This window comes from Cygnus olor, chromosome 10, assembly GCF_009769625.2.
Source record: "Cygnus olor isolate bCygOlo1 chromosome 10, bCygOlo1.pri.v2, whole genome shotgun sequence".
Lineage (NCBI taxonomy): Eukaryota > Metazoa > Chordata > Aves > Anseriformes > Anatidae > Cygnus > Cygnus olor.
Window position 1 is genome coordinate 10,617,697 of NC_049178.1, and position 20,384 is coordinate 10,638,080.

Consider the following 20,384-nt stretch of genomic DNA (forward strand, 5'->3'; position numbering starts at 1 on the left):
AGGAGAAGCCGCCTCACCCCCTCTCCCCGGCCCACCTCCCCCCGGCCCCCGCGCGCCGCCGGCCCCTCACAGCGGCGCACCGGGAAGCGCCGAGGCGGACGCTAAACCCCAACGCACCCCCCTGACTGCGACGGGCAGTCACCTCAGCCAATCACCACCGAGAGCGGCGGCAGGCGGGCCAATGGCGGCGGCGGGGCGGGCCGAGGCGGCCGGGCGCCTTGGCAACGGGCGGGCCGCGTGCGGCGCTGAGGCGCGGAGGGGAGCGGGGCCGCCATGAAGATCGAGGAGGTGAAGAGCACGTCCAAGACGCAGCGCATCGCCGCCCACAGCCATGTCAAGGGGCTGGGGCTGGACGAGAGCGGCACCGCCAAGCCGGCGGGGGCCGGGCTGGTGGGGCAGGAGAACGCGAGGGAGGTGAGCCGGGGGGGGGAGGCCCCGATCCTGGCTCCTCCTGAGCTGAGGGGAGGCCGGGCGGCAGCCCCCGGCCGGCCTCTGGGTTTTGTCGCCCTGTGGCTCTGGGCTTTTGGCTCCGGGGCGCTCCGGGCTCCTCCTTGATCGCCCTGCGGTGGCTGCGGTCTTGTGCGCCTTAAGCCTAAGAATTAAGGTGCCAGAGGCAGTAAAAACGCGCCAACAGCCAGAGAAGCGCTGCAGGTGGGGTTTGGGGCTTCCTTTTCAGCTCTGCATCCGGCCCTCGGGGAGTGCTTTAGCGAATTGTTCCGAAGGCCCAAACCGCGTTTCTTGCTTTATTTTTATATACTTTGATACATGCCTGTTCTTATACCCTGATATATGCCTGCAGCGCGGAGAGGGTGAAAGGATGCTGTGCTCTGAAGTTTGAGTTTTGCTGTCTTTGGTTATTATTTTTTCAGCGTGCTAGATGAAATAACTGTGGGAAGTATTTTTTTCTGATCTTGCCTCCATTTTGAATACATAACATTGAAATTCTCTTTATTTTAATAGGTTCACATGACCTAATTTTTCTTAACGCTTCTACTGTTACTGGAATGAAAAATATTACAGCAATATTGTTATTAACAATGTAAATACTTATTTAACCTATAGGCTTGCGGGGTTATAGTGGAATTAATCAAAAGCAAGAAAATGGCTGGTAGAGCTGTATTGTTGGCAGGACCTCCTGGAACTGGCAAGGTATTATTTTCCTTATTTATACAGAATAAAGTATTCCAAAATCTATTTTAATTTTATTTCTTGTCCAAACCATTTTGGGGTAGTGGTTACATATTGTTTTCATCTACTGGATTTTCTTTTGCATTAAAGTACTGATGTGTTTCCCCACTTTATGTTTTGATTTTTGCCATGTCATTAACGATGGCTGTATCGACTGGTGTGTTCAGGCATCATTAGCATGAGGACACCCTGTGTAGGTTATAAACACATAGGTGGTGTGGTTTCTTAAGAAGAGGCTTCAAAATTAATTTTAGTATAACAGCCTAGATAGTTTTTGCTTTGTTTATTTTTTTCCCTCGTGCTATTTCAGGCTTCAGGCATTTGTATCAGATGTTAAATTCAAATGTCCAGTATTGTTCCATTAAGGTGTTTTATATATCTTTGGTAAATGTCACTTAATGTCTGTCTAATTTGTTTTGTGGAGGAGGGGGCTTGTTATGTATGAGAAATATCTGACAGACAGAACAGATCTAACATTGGTAGTTGATAGATGGAAAGTTAACTCTGTGCAGAAAGAGTTCTGTGTTCATCCTTACACAAATTAAATGCATAATTTATTTTTCTATTTAAGACTGCTTTGGCTTTAGCTATTGCTCAGGAACTAGGCAGTAAAGTTCCCTTTTGTCCTATGGTTGGAAGTGAAGTCTATTCCACTGAGATCAAGAAAACAGAAGTTCTAATGGAAAACTTCCGACGGGCAATTGGTAAGTTTCAGAAAAGCAGAATAATTAAATATTTGCATGATACTTGGTTGTTTTTTTTCCAGTCATCTGAAAAGGAAGATTTTCTCAGTGGTCACGGTGGTTTCCAGATCATGGCGTATATTCTTTTTTTCAGTGTTGATCTTAATTTGCTGAATCTCTTCCCACACTTAGTGGAGTTGGTAAGGCTCTCTGGATATAAACCACAATTTAATGGTTGTGTCCCACAGTTATTTTGGTTTACTCTGCTTCCCCAGAGTCTCTTCTCATCCTCCAGGTCCATCGCCTTTTGCCTTTGGCTGCATAAATATGAAAGAAAACTTATTTTTAGTTTCTTACGTTAGCAGAAATACTTGTAGACAGCAAAATGGTCTCTCCTTTTTTATTTTAGTGATTTTATGCTATTAAGCAAACAGCCTTCTTCAGGGACTCCCAAATGGCAGTGTTAGCCTGACTTAGTGTAACAGCGAGCCCAGAGGAAATTCCGTGCCAGCAAAATAAATACCTTAACTTAATATCTTCCTCAGTTATCTTCCTCAATTCTAGAGTGCTTGTACAAGCTCAATGCAAATTTAACCAATTTACAACACAACCTTACTAAGTACCTAAAATCTCTTAGGTGATCTTTGCTGACAGCTGATAAATGCAGTTAAAGTGGCCCTTGTTTGTATGAGGATTGCCTGAAGATAGCCTAACCAAAACACTGGACATATTAACAGTTAATTTTCCTGGTTTCTGTACCATGTTTCCCCTCTGACTTCATCCGAGTATTTGATGGCAGTGAAGATGTCTCTCAGCTCTGCAACCAAACAAAAGTAGTCCATTGACTCTTATAAGAAAGCAACTTTCAGTAGTCTCTGGTCTTCTAGTTACCGTGAGTCTGGCAGGGCCTGGGGGAGGGAAGCCAGAGGCTGAGTAGTCTGCAATATTTCCTTGATGTGATGAAGTTCCCTGTCAGAGGTTTGGAAACTTGAACCAACAGATGAAACTTCTGCCATCCATGTTGTCATTTGTAGAGATAGCAGTATTTTAACTCTCTCAGGTTAACAGCCAGATACGTTGTCAGTCCCCTGCATTCCCTGAATGTCAGTAGAGAGACACTTCTAAACAAATATTGGTGTTAATGAAAGATGGAACTTCTTTTATTCCTTTGTGTTGAATTCTCTGTCACATTTTCATAACACAACCTTTATTGAATGTTTTTATCAGTGTAAAAAGAATATTTTAAAGGACTAGTATCCATTGTTTTTCAAAATGGAACACTTTCCAGTCATGTTTAAATCTCAGTTAGGTTTTAGATCCCCTGCCTGGTAAATAAATACTTTAAAAGGGTGCATGTTCTAAAAAAGGATTTTGTATGCACAATGCACTGTTAGCTGTGACTATGTGCAAGAAAAAAAAATCAATTCATGTCAATCAATACCTGATTTTTTTTTATATGATACCTTACTAGCAGGTTCTATATATATCATCTGTTGCTCCTATTATGCATTTTACTTTCAGTACGTTTGGACACCTCAATTTATAAAAATTATCAGGGATGTTAGCATTAGTTTTTTTTTTTTTTCCCCTGGAAACAAGAGAATCTGACATGTTTCAACACATCACTGTACGAGGAAAAGGGCAATTCAGAGTTTTCAGAATTTTTGTTGTGAGTCATTTAATAACAGACTTGACATTCTCTAACGGCCAGGCACTGTTTAATGTATAGCAGATAGATTATTGCATGTAAGAAACATAAAAATATAGAGTGGGAAATGAGAACATGGAATTGTACAGGTTTTAAAAACAAAAACCACTTCAGCTGAGAGGGATTAATATCATGTAGAGCTTATTAGCAGCTGGCAAGGATGATGACAGTAGCTAATGTTACAAGCTCAGTCACAGTAATGAATAACTACTGGAATAGCCCGTTGAACAGCATGTCCATTCCCTGTATCTCCAAATTGTAGCTGCCAGTAAATCAAACAAGCATTGTTTAAGTTCATACATAGAGTGCTACTGAGCCCAAACATGAACCATTCTACAACTTTCTTCTTAGATTCATGCTTCAGATTTGTAAGTAGATGTCTCTGTTTAAGTTAGAGCTCATTTAAGAGTGAAATTTATAGTTGATAAATGCAAATTGATGTGAAAACAAAAGATAATCAGCAAATTCAGAACATGATTACCTTTGCTTAGATCATGTTAAACTGTAAATATTTTCTATGGACACATCTATGTGAACACATCAGTTTAAATTAGAGGCATGCTTTTGAAACAAGTCTCTGGGTTATCTTTGCTGGCTCAGCTCTGGTTTGTGTTGTGGAGCAGACTCTGAGCATGTGAATCTGCTTCTTTTCAGACAAAGTGAAACTGGAAGATGTACTTTAGGAACATACAAAACTTACCACAAGCATGAATGGCTTGCAGTTTGTGGGAGCAGAATAGTGCTTGTGCTGAAAGTTTAAAAACAAAGCAAAAAGGAAAAACAAGCCTGTGAATGTCCATTTCTCACCACCAATGGTTTTGCGATACAGTTTCCCATATTACTTCACATTCCTTGGATATGTAACCTATGGGATACAGCCTTGTCTAGGACAGTTTTATAACTCAAAGGTTCATTATTTTTTTGTGCGATGGTTTGACATACCAGAAAAACATGTTAAAAATTAACTTTGTATAGAACTTCTTACATAGTGCTAAATAAGAGAAAGCAAATACTTCATACCAAGAAATTATCACGTCCACAAATAACCTATTTCTCACATTTCAAATCCTATTCTTGATTTGGGTCCAGTAGAGGGAGACAGACTCATATTTGTCAGTTCTTTCTATTTCCCTATCAGCAACTCAAGATTACTGGTGAAGTGTCTGATCTATTTCAAAGTAAAATGAAAAGTTGAGGAACAAGGAAAGTTTTATAAAGTCCTAATAGCCTCAGACTGGGCAGGATGACTTCCTTATATCTTGTTACAGCCCATTCATTATTTTTGGTATGGCATATGTCTCTCATAAAATACTTTATAGAGTCTCTTCAGATGTGGGTTCTTTGAACTTTTATGTAGTTAGAACATCTGCATAATTGTAGGGGTGGTGATGACAATGCTTTTTCTTTGGGACAGTCTAACCGTTCCGTATTATTTATCAGTTTAAAACAACTGTTAGTCCATTACAATAGTTGTGACAAGAATACAAGATACTCAGATACTGTGATGATTTCTTAACTATCTGAAAAACAGCAAAGTAACAATGTCAACGTCACCTCTTTTGAAATAGTTTTAAATTTGCATTATAACAAATCCTGTTAAACTTCACCTAGCTCACCTTCTGCTATTAACTTGACAAATATTTTAAGGATGTGTTAAGCTTTTCTTAATTTTATGAGGTTCTAACATAACTGTTAATCAATTTATTATTTTTAACTTAGTTGCTAAAATTTAAATTTTTTTATAGTTACTTATTTTTCTTCTCTTTCCTGACTTAGCAGAACTTTTCTGATAGTATGAAAATTATGTAAAACTCCTAGTTACATTAGCGTCACTGATCTTTAGTTTCAGAATTTTTATGATTTTTTTTTATCTTTAATGTAGGGCAGCAAATCTCTGTGAGGGGAGGGAAAAGAGAGAGGATACTGACGTTTGCTTCAAGAACTAGTAATAAGGGGCAAAAAGAAAACAATTTTAGAGTTTATTAAACTGCTTTTCAAGACAGAACTTGGGCTGAGCTTTCCCTCTCATTACCCAGGATGAGTATTCTCATTTTCCGTTGAAGAAGAGAATTATGACTGATCTTTCAACTTCTGAAAATAAAAAAAAAATCCCATTAAATGTAATGGACCCTAATGATATGTTAAAATTTGTTGGCATTAGCGCAGCAGACTCTTGAGTGTTTACGGCCATTGATTTGTCTATTCCAAACAATTTCTTGCAGGATTGAGGATTAAAGAGACCAAGGAGGTTTATGAGGGAGAAGTTACAGAACTAACTCCGTGTGAGACTGAAAATCCTATGGGGGGTTACGGCAAAACCATCAGCCATGTAATTATAGGACTCAAAACTGCAAAGGGAACCAAACAGTTGAAGGTATGTACAGTAGAGTCTCAACAATTTCCTTAAGAATTTCATACCTGTGTTTTCTGTTTTTAGCAGTTCTTATTTGTATTTTAAGCTCTTGATCCCCATTTGTGTAGAATAATGATGCCAGGAGACTGTTTTGCTAGACAACTTTATCCTACTCCGGAGGATATATGTTTATCTGCTCTTTGTAGAGATTATTTAGTTGTTAGTCTTTTCTCCTACCCATTGAAATGAGGGGTAATCCCATCACTCAATCAACAGTTCCTGTTATTTTTCTGTTTGTCAACACCCACTCATGCATGTTCAAGTGCGCTAAAGGAGAGCTTAGCAGGAACAGATTCTGATGCAGTTTTGCAGCATTACTAGCATCACAGAAAAAATAGGCGTAGCTGAGAATCTGAGCTGTGACCTGCCTCAGTCTACGATGTGCTCACACTGACTGTAGTTGTAACTTTGTGTTCATGACAGCGAATGTGCAAGAAAATTCGTCTGTTTTTTGTTTTCCTGATACACAATTGAATTTTTGAGGATGGTTTTGGGAAATTTTGCCTGCTTCAGTATGGATTGTTCTTTCTGTCGCATCCCTTCTTTCTATGTGTGGAGATATGCTCTAGTGAATATGTGATAGAGAACTAGAAATTGAGCTGGTATGTTGCCAGCTCAGACCCACTTTCCCTTTGTTTTCTTGTACAAGTCTCTGTCCATATTGTTTAATTTCCCTGTCAGTTAGAGTGTGAGAGAACTGAATGCTGTCTCTGTTGTTAAGCATCATCTTCCATTTGTTCACTCTGAAAACAAGAAAACGTAGAGCAAAAATGAATAAATATGTACTAAGAGAAACAATAGCATCTAACGTATTCCATATCCGCTCCCCTTCACCCAGCTCCACAGAGGATGCAGACTCGAGAGATCAAGTAGCATAAGCCAGTGCAATAGCCAGTTTTTGGTAAAGGTTTTGCTAGAAAGCAAGTGAAGCACCACATCCTAGGTATAAACATATTGTCACATTACACAAAGGCATACTTTGTTACTGCAATCATTATCATTATGTTTTTGGCTCTTAATGTCACTTTAGACAGGTATTTTTATGTAAGAAAGTAAGTTTTGTGCATCTTCTTTCAGATTTTACAATAGAGACTAAGTTGTACTCTACCAGTACTCCAGGTCTTACAGCTTTATAAAATCCTATGAGGTATTTCGGGGGGGTGGAGTTGCAGTTTAATTTTGCCTGATAGGAGTGAGCTTTAGTCTAAGCTTCTTTTCCTCCATTACCATAACAATATGGAACTGTTTTGACCAATCGTGATGTTTGTCTCCAGCTGGACCCAAGCATCTTTGAAAGCTTGCAGAAGGAACGAGTGGAAACTGGCGATGTTATTTATATTGAAGCAAACAGCGGAGCCGTCAAGGTAAGATAAAAGTTCTGCATTTTTATGCAGGTGGATGTATTCTTGCAGGTCTTTCTCTGCCTTTGTTAAAAAGCTCTCCAATTTGTTAAGCTTAATTGACGTGAAATGGTTACGTGAATGTTTTAATAAGAGCCCAGTGTTTTCCTTATCTATAAAGAAAAATATCTGTTGCACTGAAAGGGCATGGTCATCTGGTTCACAATTGAGGTCATCTGGCAAGGAAGCTATCACTGATGCTGCCTGGATGAGTTTTCTTTTCTGTAAGATCAAAACATCTTTAAGGGAAGGGGGAAAAAAACCCAAGCAACTTTAGTCATTTTCAGGCTGACATGTGCAGTGTATTTAATCTTTCTTTTATCGCTCTGGTATTTTCTCCACAAGATATATACATGTAGAAGGGAATACTGCATTAGTTAGCATTCTTTTCATATCTGATTTAGAAAGTAGTATACAGCGATACTTGCTGTTTAATGGATGAGCATAATATTTTGTATCATATAATAAATCACCCATCTACAAAGGAGTCTTGAACAGTTCTCCCAATCTCTAGCTAATCTGCTGGATTTGTCCTTTAGCAAGAATTGCATACAGTTAAAAGAAGAGGAGAGAGAGAGGAGTGGAATATTCTTACTGCTAAAATATCAGGTGCATTTCACCAGAGTTTTTGAGCTTTGATCAGTAGATACAGTGTATGCTTGTTGCTAAAGCAGGGAGTGGGATGTCTGAATTGTCAGACTGATGCTTTTCAGTACTGGAACTGTGAACCAAGCCCTTTATCAAGTTTATGTCACTCAAGTTTTGGCACTGAAACCAATTCTATACCTGGGTTTTTCTTCTTTGCTTTTCTCCAGAGGCAAGGCAGGTGTGATACGTATGCTACGGAATTCGACCTTGAAGCTGAAGAGTATGTTCCCTTGCCAAAGGGTGATGTGCACAAGAAAAAGGAAATTATTCAGGATGTCACCCTGCATGACTTGGATGTGGCCAACGCTCGACCTCAGGTACCTGATTCCACAGATGAAGTTTTTACAGGAAAAATATTTTACATAGATTTGATGGCTTTTAAAATAATCAAGGGGATGCAGAAAGCTTTGAGATATCCTAAATTACCTTCAGTAGGAAGAGCGGTAGGTGTTATCTTGAAGGCCACTCTACCTCTCCTCTGTGTTTGCAGAGAGGTCCTACTACAGTTGGCTGTCTCTTTGGCCCTTCTGTCCAGGTCAAAGAGGCGGTTGCTAGGTTAGGATTCACCTAGGAATATTTGTCAGAGGAACTTCCACATAGATATTTGGGATCTGCTACCTTCACAGTTAAAGCATAATCTAGACCTGTCTCTCTCCTTCCACATACCACTGTGCCCCATCCACTGCAAAAAAAGCTGAATGGGTTGCTCCTCTTGACCAGAGAAAAAGATTACATCTTTCTCTCTATAAGGAGAGATGTGAGGTAGCAGCAGACAGATCTGCATAATTTTATTTATTGAAAGCCATGAACACAGATTAATTTCTTCTCTGTAGCTATGGCTTTGTGGCCATGAAATAGAAATTGCAAGTGCTATGATAAATGATCACAAAGTATTTTTGACTTTGCTGTAGATTCTGTTAATGTCCCTGCTTCCTTCAGAAATATTTCATAACCTCTCATTAAACTTTCTTGTGATTTTCACTAGAGTTCTGAATGCGCTTCAGCAAAAAAAAAACAAAAAAACACGGAACTACTCTTTACTGTATCTTAACATAGACTCGGTATTGAGGAAACTCCATCTGTCATAAAAGCCACTGTGTTTCACTGTGTTTAAAGGCTTACACTCCTGTGTTGTGATTCTACAACCCCTTAACCTACTCCACTTTTTTCAACAAAATCATTTACCTGATAAAATTGAAGAATTAAAAAGTGTTAAAACTCAGCATAATTGTGTTGATAGGTTGAACAGTTACAGTGCACACAGGCCATCCCAAGTCTCTGTGTTCCCTGATGATGTTTTCAGTTCTTAATGAGCTTCTGTTACACTTTTTAAAAGAGGATATCTCATTTTGATTTTTTATGCACTCCAAATAAGCAAGGCTAAAGAAAGAGTGAGGAGATGGATAATTAATCTGTTAGAATACCACTGTGATAAAGTTACCTACCCTTTGGCAAGTTATCAACCACTGATGAAATAAAGTATCAGGTTAAGTGTAAGAAACAACTTCTTTAACCAGTTCCCAGTTTTTTAAATTCTCATTGTTTGTGTTCACTAGAAGACTTCATAGTTGACCTGTAACTTTCTTTTCCTAGGGCGGGCAAGACATCCTTTCTATGATGGGTCAATTGATGAAGCCTAAGAAAACTGAAATTACCGGTATGAATCCATCATATTTCCAGACCAACATAACCTATATGTTCGCTAGTTCAAAAAGAATTAAAAATCATGTTATTCACATGACATCTCTAATGATGAAAGCCTTCATAATATTTATTCAAAAATATTCAGATTTCAGAGAGCAGTGATAAAACTGCCACAATTGCAATAGCTGGAAAGAGTACCAACATGCTATTGGTTCACATACATAGTTTCAAACTACATACTGTGCTCTGCACCCGTCTTCTTGGAGAGAAGGAGGTCAGAAAGGTAGTGCCATCCCCCTTCTCAAAACATTGCTCCCAGAGGGTGCATAGTTCATATTTTTCTATAGCCACACTGAGATCCAAACAGATCCCCCCCCCAAATCTAAAAAACTTAGGGTGCATTTGTATGTGAAGCAACTATGCAGTGTTTCTGTGGAGCAGAAGAAAAGGCTTCTAAAGACCTTGGTTTGGTTTGGACTCCTCTATAGCAGCTGCATTTTGACTTGATGTTCTAAGTGCACTGCTGTTTTCCTACCTACAGATCATGGAAGGAAAAAAGATCTGCAGAAAGATCTATTCTCTTTTTTGCTTTGAAAGAAATGTTTCAGTAAGTGACTATATAAATTTAGATCAAAGTCTTCTTCAATATTTAACTGGAATGGTGCTCTTTTGAAGTTTTTCTTCTGTTCCAGAGGTCACTTTGCTTATTCTGAAGTCAGATTTATCCACATAACATCTTGCAGGACTTTGAGATCCAAATGTTGACAGAATTTTTATATAGCCCTATATATATATAATGCACATGCACATATAATTGTTTAAAAGAACTGTCTTGCTGAAATACAGTAGGAATATTTTATTCTTTCAGTAATGTTCTCTTCACCCATGCTTGGAAACTTGGTTAAGCTTCATGTTTTAAACTGAGGTTTGGCTGACTTTTTCTTTTCTTCCTCTGACGTAGTGTTTCACAAGGTAATAGAGAGAGAGAACAGACTGCTTCAGTTAAGTGCTATACATTCAGTTTAGGAATAGTTTGATGCACAGATGTCTCTACAATACAGGAGTGAAATCACGAATCTTAGTTTAGTCTTAAATGCCGCATCATTTTGGTATCACAGAGATTTACTCTGTGGCAGTAAAAAACCAATCCGTTAAAATTTCAAGGGGAATGTTACTCTAAGTCTTTCATAGAGACCTATAGATCACTAGCAGAATAACTAACAATTTCTTTTGGTTCTTGTAGATAAACTTCGAGGAGAAATAAATAAAGTGGTAAATAAATACATTGATCAAGGCATTGCAGAGCTGGTCCCAGGTGTACTGTTTGTAGATGAGGTTCACATGTTGGATATTGAATGTTTCACGTACCTGCACCGAGCACTGGAATCTTCTATTTCCCCCATTGTCATCTTTGCTTCCAATCGAGGAAACTGTGTTATCAGGTATGTCTAAAGTTGAATTTTCCAGTATCATCAGTCCATAAACCATGGAGTGAGCTATGTCAGCAGAGTTTATGATCTTTGAAGGCTTTTGTCTCAGATACTGACATCTGTGGTAACATCCTGCATGGGTTGCAAGCTGCATTAGTGCTCCAGAACTGCTCATGAGCTTCATGAGGGGAAAAGCACTTCACGCCAGACTGACTTAAATAAAGCAGAATGGAATCCTTCCTTTTCTCTAACAGCCTCTGAATTGTCTGTTTCCTGGGTGTTCTGTTACACTTACCTTTCTCTTTGGATACCTCAACACATCTCTTGCTTGTGCATTAGGGACATCAAAAGCACCAGAGCTACAAATCTCTAATATTGTTTCCTGCTTCTGGATAACTTCACTGTTTGCTATCCTTGTTGCATCAGACTTCAGCTTCCTGTTCTTACTGTTAAAGCATATCACAGTTCAGCCTCTCCCCACTCTCCATTCTTTCCTACTATATTTGTCTGGATTTTTGTTTCTCCAGCTTTGCCAACTAACTTATTTTTCATCTCCACTCCAATTCGTGCCTCTGCTTCAGTATTTTGCACCCACACAATGCATTCTTTGCATTTTCAGTAAAAGTGCTCTCCTCTTTCAGATTCTTCCTGAAGTTTTACTGCTAATTTGTGGTCTAGGTCAAATGATGTCTAAACAAGCTGTCATTAGCAATGATTGCAACTCTTTAAATTGATTTAATTCAGCTGTGTAACCAGCTATTCCTTTCACTCTTACTGGCTCATCTGGTATTAATCTTTCTTTGTTTGCATTGCTTAGAAGTTAAGGTGATAAGCTCTTCAGAAATGTTTGAGGTGGATGTTGCTGTGCTCTTTTTACAAAGGCATGAAAAGGCTGCCTCGTAAAAATAGAACAAACAGCTCTGTCAGCATGGACTGACAGGAACATGTCATTTAAGAAAGGAAGTTTTCCATATAATAGTTGTATCAAGTATTGGTAAACTAAATCCCTTAAAAGGAAGGTCTTCACTGTATCAACTATCTCACATAGCTGGTGAAGCTCTGATTCACCTATTGGTGGCTCTTAAAAGGAAAGAATTAATTGTAGCTGAGTTTTAAACTCATAAGAGAATTAATTGATTCAGAACACCACCATCTACTCAAGAGTACAGCAGGAGACGATTGCAGGGCATTTTGATTTGTCTCCCATAGAAAACTGCAACAAAAGATGAAATGCTTAAAGGTTGGCACTGAATTTAGAACTGTAGTTGTCTTACCAGCACTTTACCATTTTCACCTGTGATCTCCATAGGTCTCATGAAATGTGGCTGTCTTTCATTCTTGACTTCACAGCAATTCATGGTTGTCTTGGAAGAGCAGAGTAGATGTGCCTGTGACTTTGCTGTTGCCTGTTTTATGCCAAACAAAATGGTTGGGGGTCTAGATCCTTCTCTATCCTTCATGCACAGATCTCCACCTCTTAATTTGGTGGATTGCAAGCATGTAATGTAAAACCACTGCGGTGGCTGGACGGGTGAGGGAAATACTGAACGAAGTAATGACTTGTTCTGGAAGAGAGAATGTTCTCCCAATTAGTGATAGTGGATGTAATTTCTGTTGATATTGGTGAACAACTTAATGAGTTGTTCCTCTCTGGAAGATACTTTGGAACATTAGCTAAGACTGTATTGTATAAGATGTAATGAAGAGAAACATGTAGAAAAGCACCACCTCAGACTATTTCTGAGTGACATTTTAAGAGTTCCAGAAATAGTATTTGTTTCCTTCAGGCTGTCCAGTATAAACTAGACTGTTTCCTGTCTGTACCTGCAGAACGTGCCTGTATGGGAAGACATAAGAATTGGAAACTAGTGGATGTGTAGTCTGCTATTACTGATTTGAGTCAAATCAAGGTACTGAACTCAGAGCAGTAGTTGATCCATTTCTGTTTGGTTTCTCCTTTAGAGGCACAGAGGATGTAGTGTCTCCTCATGGAATACCATTGGACCTGCTGGACAGAGTGATGATTATCCGAACCATGCTGTATACACCCCAAGAAATGAAGCAGGTATAAACATTTTAAAGAGCTTCTAAAAGTCCCTGGAATTCTAGTCTCTTGGGATAACTGCTATGTTTCTGTATATTCTGTTGCTATAGAGCTATTTGAATCTGTATGGTCAGCAGGGTTTGTGCCAGAAAGCTTACCCCGCTTCCTAAATACATGCTACTTCAGTAACCATTGAGAATAAGCTGGTTAAGACTTTGCATGCACTTTTTTGTTGGATTGCCATCCACTGATGAGTTATATTGGTAAACACCTCTAGAGCTGAAAGTGACATCTCACTTGCATGAAATGCCGTGAATTGTTAGCTGACCACCTCTCTTGCACCGCTGTGCTTTCCATAGAGTTTGCAGGTTCCAGGAGATGGTTCTTTTTCTGTTGTTACAAGGTGAAGTGTTAGATTTTAGGACCAATGGTCCCACTCCTCAGGCTGTTCCTCCACATGAGAGACGAGAGAGATTACAGAATGCAATTTCACGCGCTGCATTTTTGCCTGCATGCTCTGTACTATAGCTTTAACCTTATCGAGTAGTTTCCTGAAACTGGAAGGAGTTTTGTGCTTCTAGTCAAGTTTGGAAATGTAAGCACAGTAAATGTTGCAGAAGCAACCTTTCCTGTGGGACCATCACAACGTATTGTGTATCGATTATAATGCTTGGGTTCCATTATGATGCACTGTGTCAAAGATCCCCCTCATTAGCGTCTCAATGCAGTGAAGTGACACAATGCAGAAGACATTACAGTTTATCATGTCAATTCTTTGTATTATTTAAGAGATAGTGTCAATGGAGGAGAGCGTTGTCACGAGATAATAGTCTCCTGCTGCTGGATAAGTGCCAAGGTGAAGCTGAGGCATTTATCGAATATAAACGTAGAGACAAAGCTTCACTTCATTTGGTTTGAGGAGCTTTTTGTGTACAGCTGTTGTGAACCATGCTCGGGATGATTTTTTTGTACCTAAAAGGATACTTCAATGCTTCAAAGTATGGATAGTAGTAGAAGCAGCCCAGTGATTTTAATAACACGATTATGTATTTTCTGCATACAAAACAGATATTAAAGCATGATTTCTGCTTAGTCTGGAGATGTTAAAGACTGTTGTCTAGACTTCCCTGTATTGTATGTGAATTTTGTGCAATAAGGGTAGCAGGAATATGCACTCTGAGCTATATATACATATTACTTTTTGTTAAACATGTTATAAGTAATACTTATCTAGTGTGCTGTATTATCATGCAGATAATACACTGTTAAAGAGCTAGTTTCTGAACTGCTGATTTTTCAGAAGAGCTGGCTAAGCGCTGTGGTTTCCACCCTCCCCAGGGATGAGGGAAAAAGTGTTTACAGTAGCTTTTCCTAAAGCTAAAAATAGATACAGCCTTTTATCATAAATCATGTTCCCATAGTCAGATAATCTCATTTTCCCTTAAATTAAGGCTTTTGAATGACTTCTCTTGGGAGAGGAGGAGGAGCTGTTTATTACCCTTGAATGTAACTAAATACAGTTGAGAGGAGGAGGGGGCAAGGGAGGATAGTAAGAGGTCCATTTATTTCTCTATTTTTGCTCCCATTTTTCTTTCATGCTAGGAAGAATTTCCCCTGGTTATGTTTCTGTGTGAGACTCCTTGCCTTATCACAACTGATGTGCTTATCAGTGCAAGAATTGTCCTTGTACTGAAAAGTTTGTTCCTAACCAGCAGAAATCCCATTGTATAGCTCTGCTCTGAGAGAGCAAGACCCACAGTTACCTTAGTGCAACCAAAACAGGGAGAAAATGGTCCTAGGAAAATTCACTGTTATAAGAATATTCTAGTCCGATATTGCGGTAATTTTTTTTTGCCTTTGTATCAGATAGAAGAGGTAATAACTGGCACATTCTGTTCATAATGTATTTCACCTGGTAAACACTTTTCCTATTTCACAGAAGCTTGTTTATATATGTATTTGCTGGGTTAATGCCTTAGGCCCTGATCCTTCAGTAAGGTTCTACAAAGTTGCTAGATAAAAAGTTTTTTTTTAAATAGTTGTTCTTAGAGATGTGGCATTTAAGGTGTCTTGTTTCTAGCAGAAGAATAAAGTAGCAGTATTTCAATGAGTAGAAAGTGATATTTGGGTGATCTACAAGATGGAAAAAGTCTTCAATTTGAAATTGTAATTTGCAGTAGCATTTCTGATATTCAGTATTAATATCTTAGCACAACTTCCTACCATTTCAAACCACTCTTTTACTCTGTTGCCTACCCTGACGACTCTCCTGGCGCATTTTTATGGCTTTAATTTAAACGAGTGCTTCTTGATATCTTGTTTACAAAGCTGCCAAAGTGAAAAATACCTGTATTATATGAGGCTTGCAGTTCCAGAGTTATCTCAGCACTACAACACAACATCATTATCCAGTCTGCCCCTTATCACTCAGCTGGTAATACGGACTACCGAGAGACTTGTGCCACTTTTGTTACAGCTTTATATGCTCAGGCTTATTGGTGATATCTTGCTCTCCAACTTTGTAAAGATCTTCAAACTGGTACGAGCCTGAGACTGTTCTTGAAAGATTAGATTCTTCTTAGTGATTTTTTTCTTCTTGCAGGAATAGGTGAATCTTCGTGAAATAAATCAAAAATTTACTTTCTATCTTATTGTCAATTGAATAAAAAGTGTGTTGTGAGTTCCTAAGGGAAGAGTGTATTTTTTGTAGGGATTGCTGAAGAACTCTGCTGTGTAACAGCAGCAATACACTACAAAACTTGGGAACTGATGTAGCTGTCCACAAGACTCTAGCTGTCATTGCTACTTCTTGCATGCTTTTCCAATTTCCTTGTTTAAGTTCTGATCTACGAACAAAAAGCACAGTATATACCTCGCTAACCACACAAAATTATCATGAAGTAGTCCAGATGTTACTTCACCTGCCTTTTATGATGATCAGTTTTTCAACATTATATTTACCTATTCAAAGACTTAGAATTCCACAAATCTGTTCTAGTTCAGTGGTAAATTACACAAGGATAACTCCATACCATCTCATTTTATAGCACATCCCATCTCTAAGCTGACAGGGTTTTTAGAAGTTGAGCTAAGTAGCATAGCATGCTAATAGTTTGGGCTGTTACCTGACTTATTCATTCATCCCAACAGATCATAAAACTTCGTGCTCAGACAGAAGGAATTAATATTAGTGAAGAAGCTCTAAACCATTTAGGGGAAATTGGTACCAAGACAACCTTAAGGTAAGATGAACACAGTGCAGTTTTCTGTTGCATCTTAAGTATGACTGCTTTTAAAAACACTGTAGGATAATTCTCTCTTGGAAGTGAGACCGCCCTCTCCCATACAGTAACATGCGGTCTATTTAGAACAGTGTTGATGTTACAAAAGATTGGTAATCCTCCTGCTTCCTTGTTTAAGGAGTGTACATGTTAGAGGATCTTAAAGATTTTTTTTTTAATACTGCTGATGGAGCTGCGTGTTTCCTAACAAATCTCCCACCCGTATGTACATTCAATTCACTAGGATGAACTGAATTGTAATTATTCGTCCATCTCTGTTTGATCACAGGTACGCTGTGCAGCTACTGACCCCAGCTAACCTGCTTGCCAAGATTAATGGGAAAGACAGCATTGAGAAGGAGCATATTGAAGAAATAAATGAACTTTTCTATGATGCCAAATCCTCAGCAAAAATCTTGGCTGATCAACAAGAGAAATACATGAAATGAAGAGCTTATGTTAGATGCTTTGAAGTGGCTTTAACCCTTACCCAGGACTGGCTTAATTAATAAGAAATGTTAATGGTTTGTCTCTTTTGGGACTGGAAAATATTTAAATATTGGACTGCTTTGTCAGGCCAGCATTAACTAGCAAGTGTTCCTATTTCATTGTCAACAAAAAGATTCTCTGTGATATGTGTAACATCTTAGTCTCCCTTTTATGAGTACATCTGAAATGAATAGCTATTGACCCATCGGTTTTGTTTGTTAGATTTCATTACAGAAGAGCTCTAAGTGAGGTTGATACTTAAGAACAGTCTATTTTCTTTAAGAACATTGTTTTAAAACTGTTTCCTTTTACAGATAAACAATTTTTTGAAAAGTTTGTCTGAAGTGATTTATAATAAAATATTTCATGAATAGTGGAAGTTTGTTTATGTTTGTCCTGAGTGCTCACCTACCTAAAGAAACAGTTGAAATAAGTTAGAATTCACAAAGCAAAATATGGGTAAAGTGGATCTGCAACGAAAACAGATTTACAGCAGATGAAAGATACACTAACAGAACCTTTCTTAAGGTATCCTTCTTAAGGACTTTTTTCTAGGTCTTTTTTTTATTCTCTGAAGACTGTTTTGGAAAATGCATAAATATAGAATAATTACTACCTTACTCAAAGCATTTCTTCTAGAGTACCTTATCCTTTCTTTGAGTTTTCTTGAAGCAGATTAAATAAAAATGGAAAAATATAGCTAAACATGACAAGCATTATGTTCTTTCTCCACTTTCTTGATCAAGTGCAATCAAAAATTTGCAAACTAAAAATGTATTAATATTCATATATCTTTCTGCTAACTTTCATGTTTATATAAGAATAACCCAATAATTAAAGTTTGAAATTCTGTTCTGCACAGACTCTTTATGAACTTAGCCTCAGTTTCTTGTTCACAAAGCATGCTTCCTTCTTTTCTAAAAACAGGAATACATGTGTGTAACGTGACTAACCTCACATTCTTTTTAGAACCTTTAGTGATTTAAACCATTTTACATATGCTTATTTAAGTAAGTGTAGTTCTTAGGGTAAGGAGGGAGGAGGGAAGAAATAATAGCTTGCCACAGGAGCCCAGTTTTAAATACGTTTTTCCTCTTTAGCAACTGTAAAGTTGAGAAGATAAGTTTTCCGTTAATGCCTCTTGCTCATCAAAAATGTAAGCCACATTCCTAAATGAGGAAGCTCTCTGACAAAATCAAACATAAGGCTACTAAACCTTCCACAAATCCTTCACAGAAAATCATTTGTTTCTCACACTGGTCGACTCTCAGTAGCATTGCACTAGGCAGACACTGGCTATTGCATTTTTCTTTTCAATTAAAAAACACCTGTGTTGTTCTTGCTTTCCAGAGTTTTTTTGTTTAAGAGTTCCTGGCAGTTAGGGAAGCTAAAATGACAATCATGGTATGCACGTTTATATACTTCTCATTTACATAGCTTAATTCCTGCGTATCAAATATAACAACGCTTCCTGGTTAAGTCTTAGAATTCTGCCTTTTAAAACCAATGCATAAACTCATCTTTTTAGGGAAGGAATCTAGCTGCTAAAAACCTGTCCTCACTCCCATATGCTCTAGCAGCTTGTCTCTTCCTTGTGCTGAATTGCAGTTTGTGGAAATGGCTAATGATTTCTCAGTTCAAAAAAAAAAAATGGACTGGACAGCAGAGACTTCTGGGGGAAAAAAGAGTGGAAGGAAGCTGGATGATTTGGATTTAATAATGTTTTGATCACATTCTGCTATCTCAGTCATGTAAAAACCTGTCCCATTCTTCAAAGTGAAATTCAGTACTGTCAGCCAACCCTAATTAGCTTTTGCACTTCAAATAATCTTATCTACTCTCTTCTCTACATCTGCAACTAAACAGCAGTGACAGAGATATTTAATGAATTATTTTTTTGTTTATCTGCAAATATTTTTGGCCAAGGAACAATCCTGCTTTCACACCTAAAAAGACCTCTCTGAGTCCAAATGAATAAAGATTGCAAATACACCATCACGCTAATTTCCAGTGTTTCTACAATATCTTTCTATTGCAGCAGGATGACGTGTTCTGTTTTTTTGTGCTATGGCACATTCGGAGGAAACCCAGTGGATTAAGCTGCTGCGTGGTCAAAAGTGAACTTTTTTCTTTTACAGTTTGAAAGTCCTTCTTGGCAGTGATGAATGTTGTTATTTAAGGTTATGAGCACCATTTTTCTTTCATTTTTTTTTCTGAAGTATCTAACTGATAAATTTAGAAAGAGGTTTGACTGAGCCCTAAATAATACTGAATGACAGAGCTGTTCAAAGTCTCAATTGGAGTTTGATGGCATTGGTTCTTTCACTGATAAATTCTGGGCTCTGCTTGCACAGCAGCAGAAGATCTTGGGGTAGCGAAGGGTGGTGCCTCCCAGAGTACCAAAACCTTAAGACCACTGTTCCCCCTGCCAACCAGCAGCAGGAGAGTGCAGAAACTGTTTCTTCTTTGGCAAACCACTTATATCTTTGCTCACAAAACGTTCATTATAAAAATTCAAGCTCTGTAAAGCTGGCAGGAAACATCAGTTCTCACAAGCAGTAGAACAAGGAAGCCTCTGTAAAACTCGAGCTGGATAGCCTACCAGACCTCAGGTATCAAGCAAAGACCCAAGAAGTGAACCTTGCGCCACACACTGAAAATTAGCAGTTGCTATCCGACCCTAATTTGATAGCTGACTTCCATGACTGATGGTACCTGTCACTTGAGACCAGCTGCAGGAACAGAAGTGTACTTTTGCGAGAAAACAATATCTTAAAATACACATAGGGAAGATAAAATATAAAGAAAAAAGCAGCAGCAATGAATCTAAATTGGCATTTTTCCCAACCCTTCAGCTGTTTAAAAAAAAAAAGGCTTCATCACATAAGACCATCCTTAGACAGGTGGAGCTGGCTAGAGCTGCGGCTCCATGGCAGAGCAGTGGCTGGTATGAAATAACCTACAGAACGGAGCAGGAGCCCTCCTAATGGTGTGCCCAGGAAGGGTACAAACCCACTGGTGTGCTCCTCACACCTTCAGTACTGCTACTGAAGGACTTGGTGCAAATTAGCTTGTGACGAGGGCCTGATTTTTCACTTCTGCTTGCGTTAATGTTTGTACGGCAGCAAGAAAGCCCCTACCTCGTCTCTGCACCGGCTCTGGAGGACTCTCCTGAGCGTGCCATCTCTCTAACAGCCATTAAGTGTCTACCAAAGACATAAAGCTGTGATATAAAGGGAAAATCCTTCTACCCTAAATGGTGAGCGAATGTTTATCTAGCCTATTAAGTGACGTCCAGCTGACTTATTGGTGTCAAAGCTTTGCCCATGAAAATAGTCTTTCATATTACTGATAAAAATAGTTCTGCTGAAAGAATCACTACACCATATACAACAGCTACTGATGAAGGATCATGAGAAAAAATAGAAATACTTATTTGACAGAGCTGCCCCTTGA

At 38.6% G+C, this 20,384-nt stretch overlaps 1 protein-coding gene across 1 annotated transcript; it reads left to right on the forward strand.

Moving 5' to 3' along the window:
* Positions 1-202: 202 nt before the first annotated feature.
* Positions 203-17,304, forward strand: RUVBL1 (RuvB like AAA ATPase 1). Its single transcript, XM_040568843.1, has 11 exons — positions 203-414; positions 1,063-1,149; positions 1,760-1,892; positions 5,802-5,953; positions 7,267-7,356; positions 8,208-8,357; positions 9,634-9,697; positions 10,928-11,126; positions 13,077-13,179; positions 16,309-16,400; positions 16,729-17,304. The coding sequence occupies exons 1-11, from the start codon at positions 274-276 to the stop codon at positions 16,886-16,888; spliced, it is 1,371 nt and encodes a 456-aa protein (XP_040424777.1). The 5' UTR covers positions 203-273; the 3' UTR covers positions 16,889-17,304.
* The last annotated feature ends 3,080 nt before the right edge of the window (positions 17,305-20,384 follow it).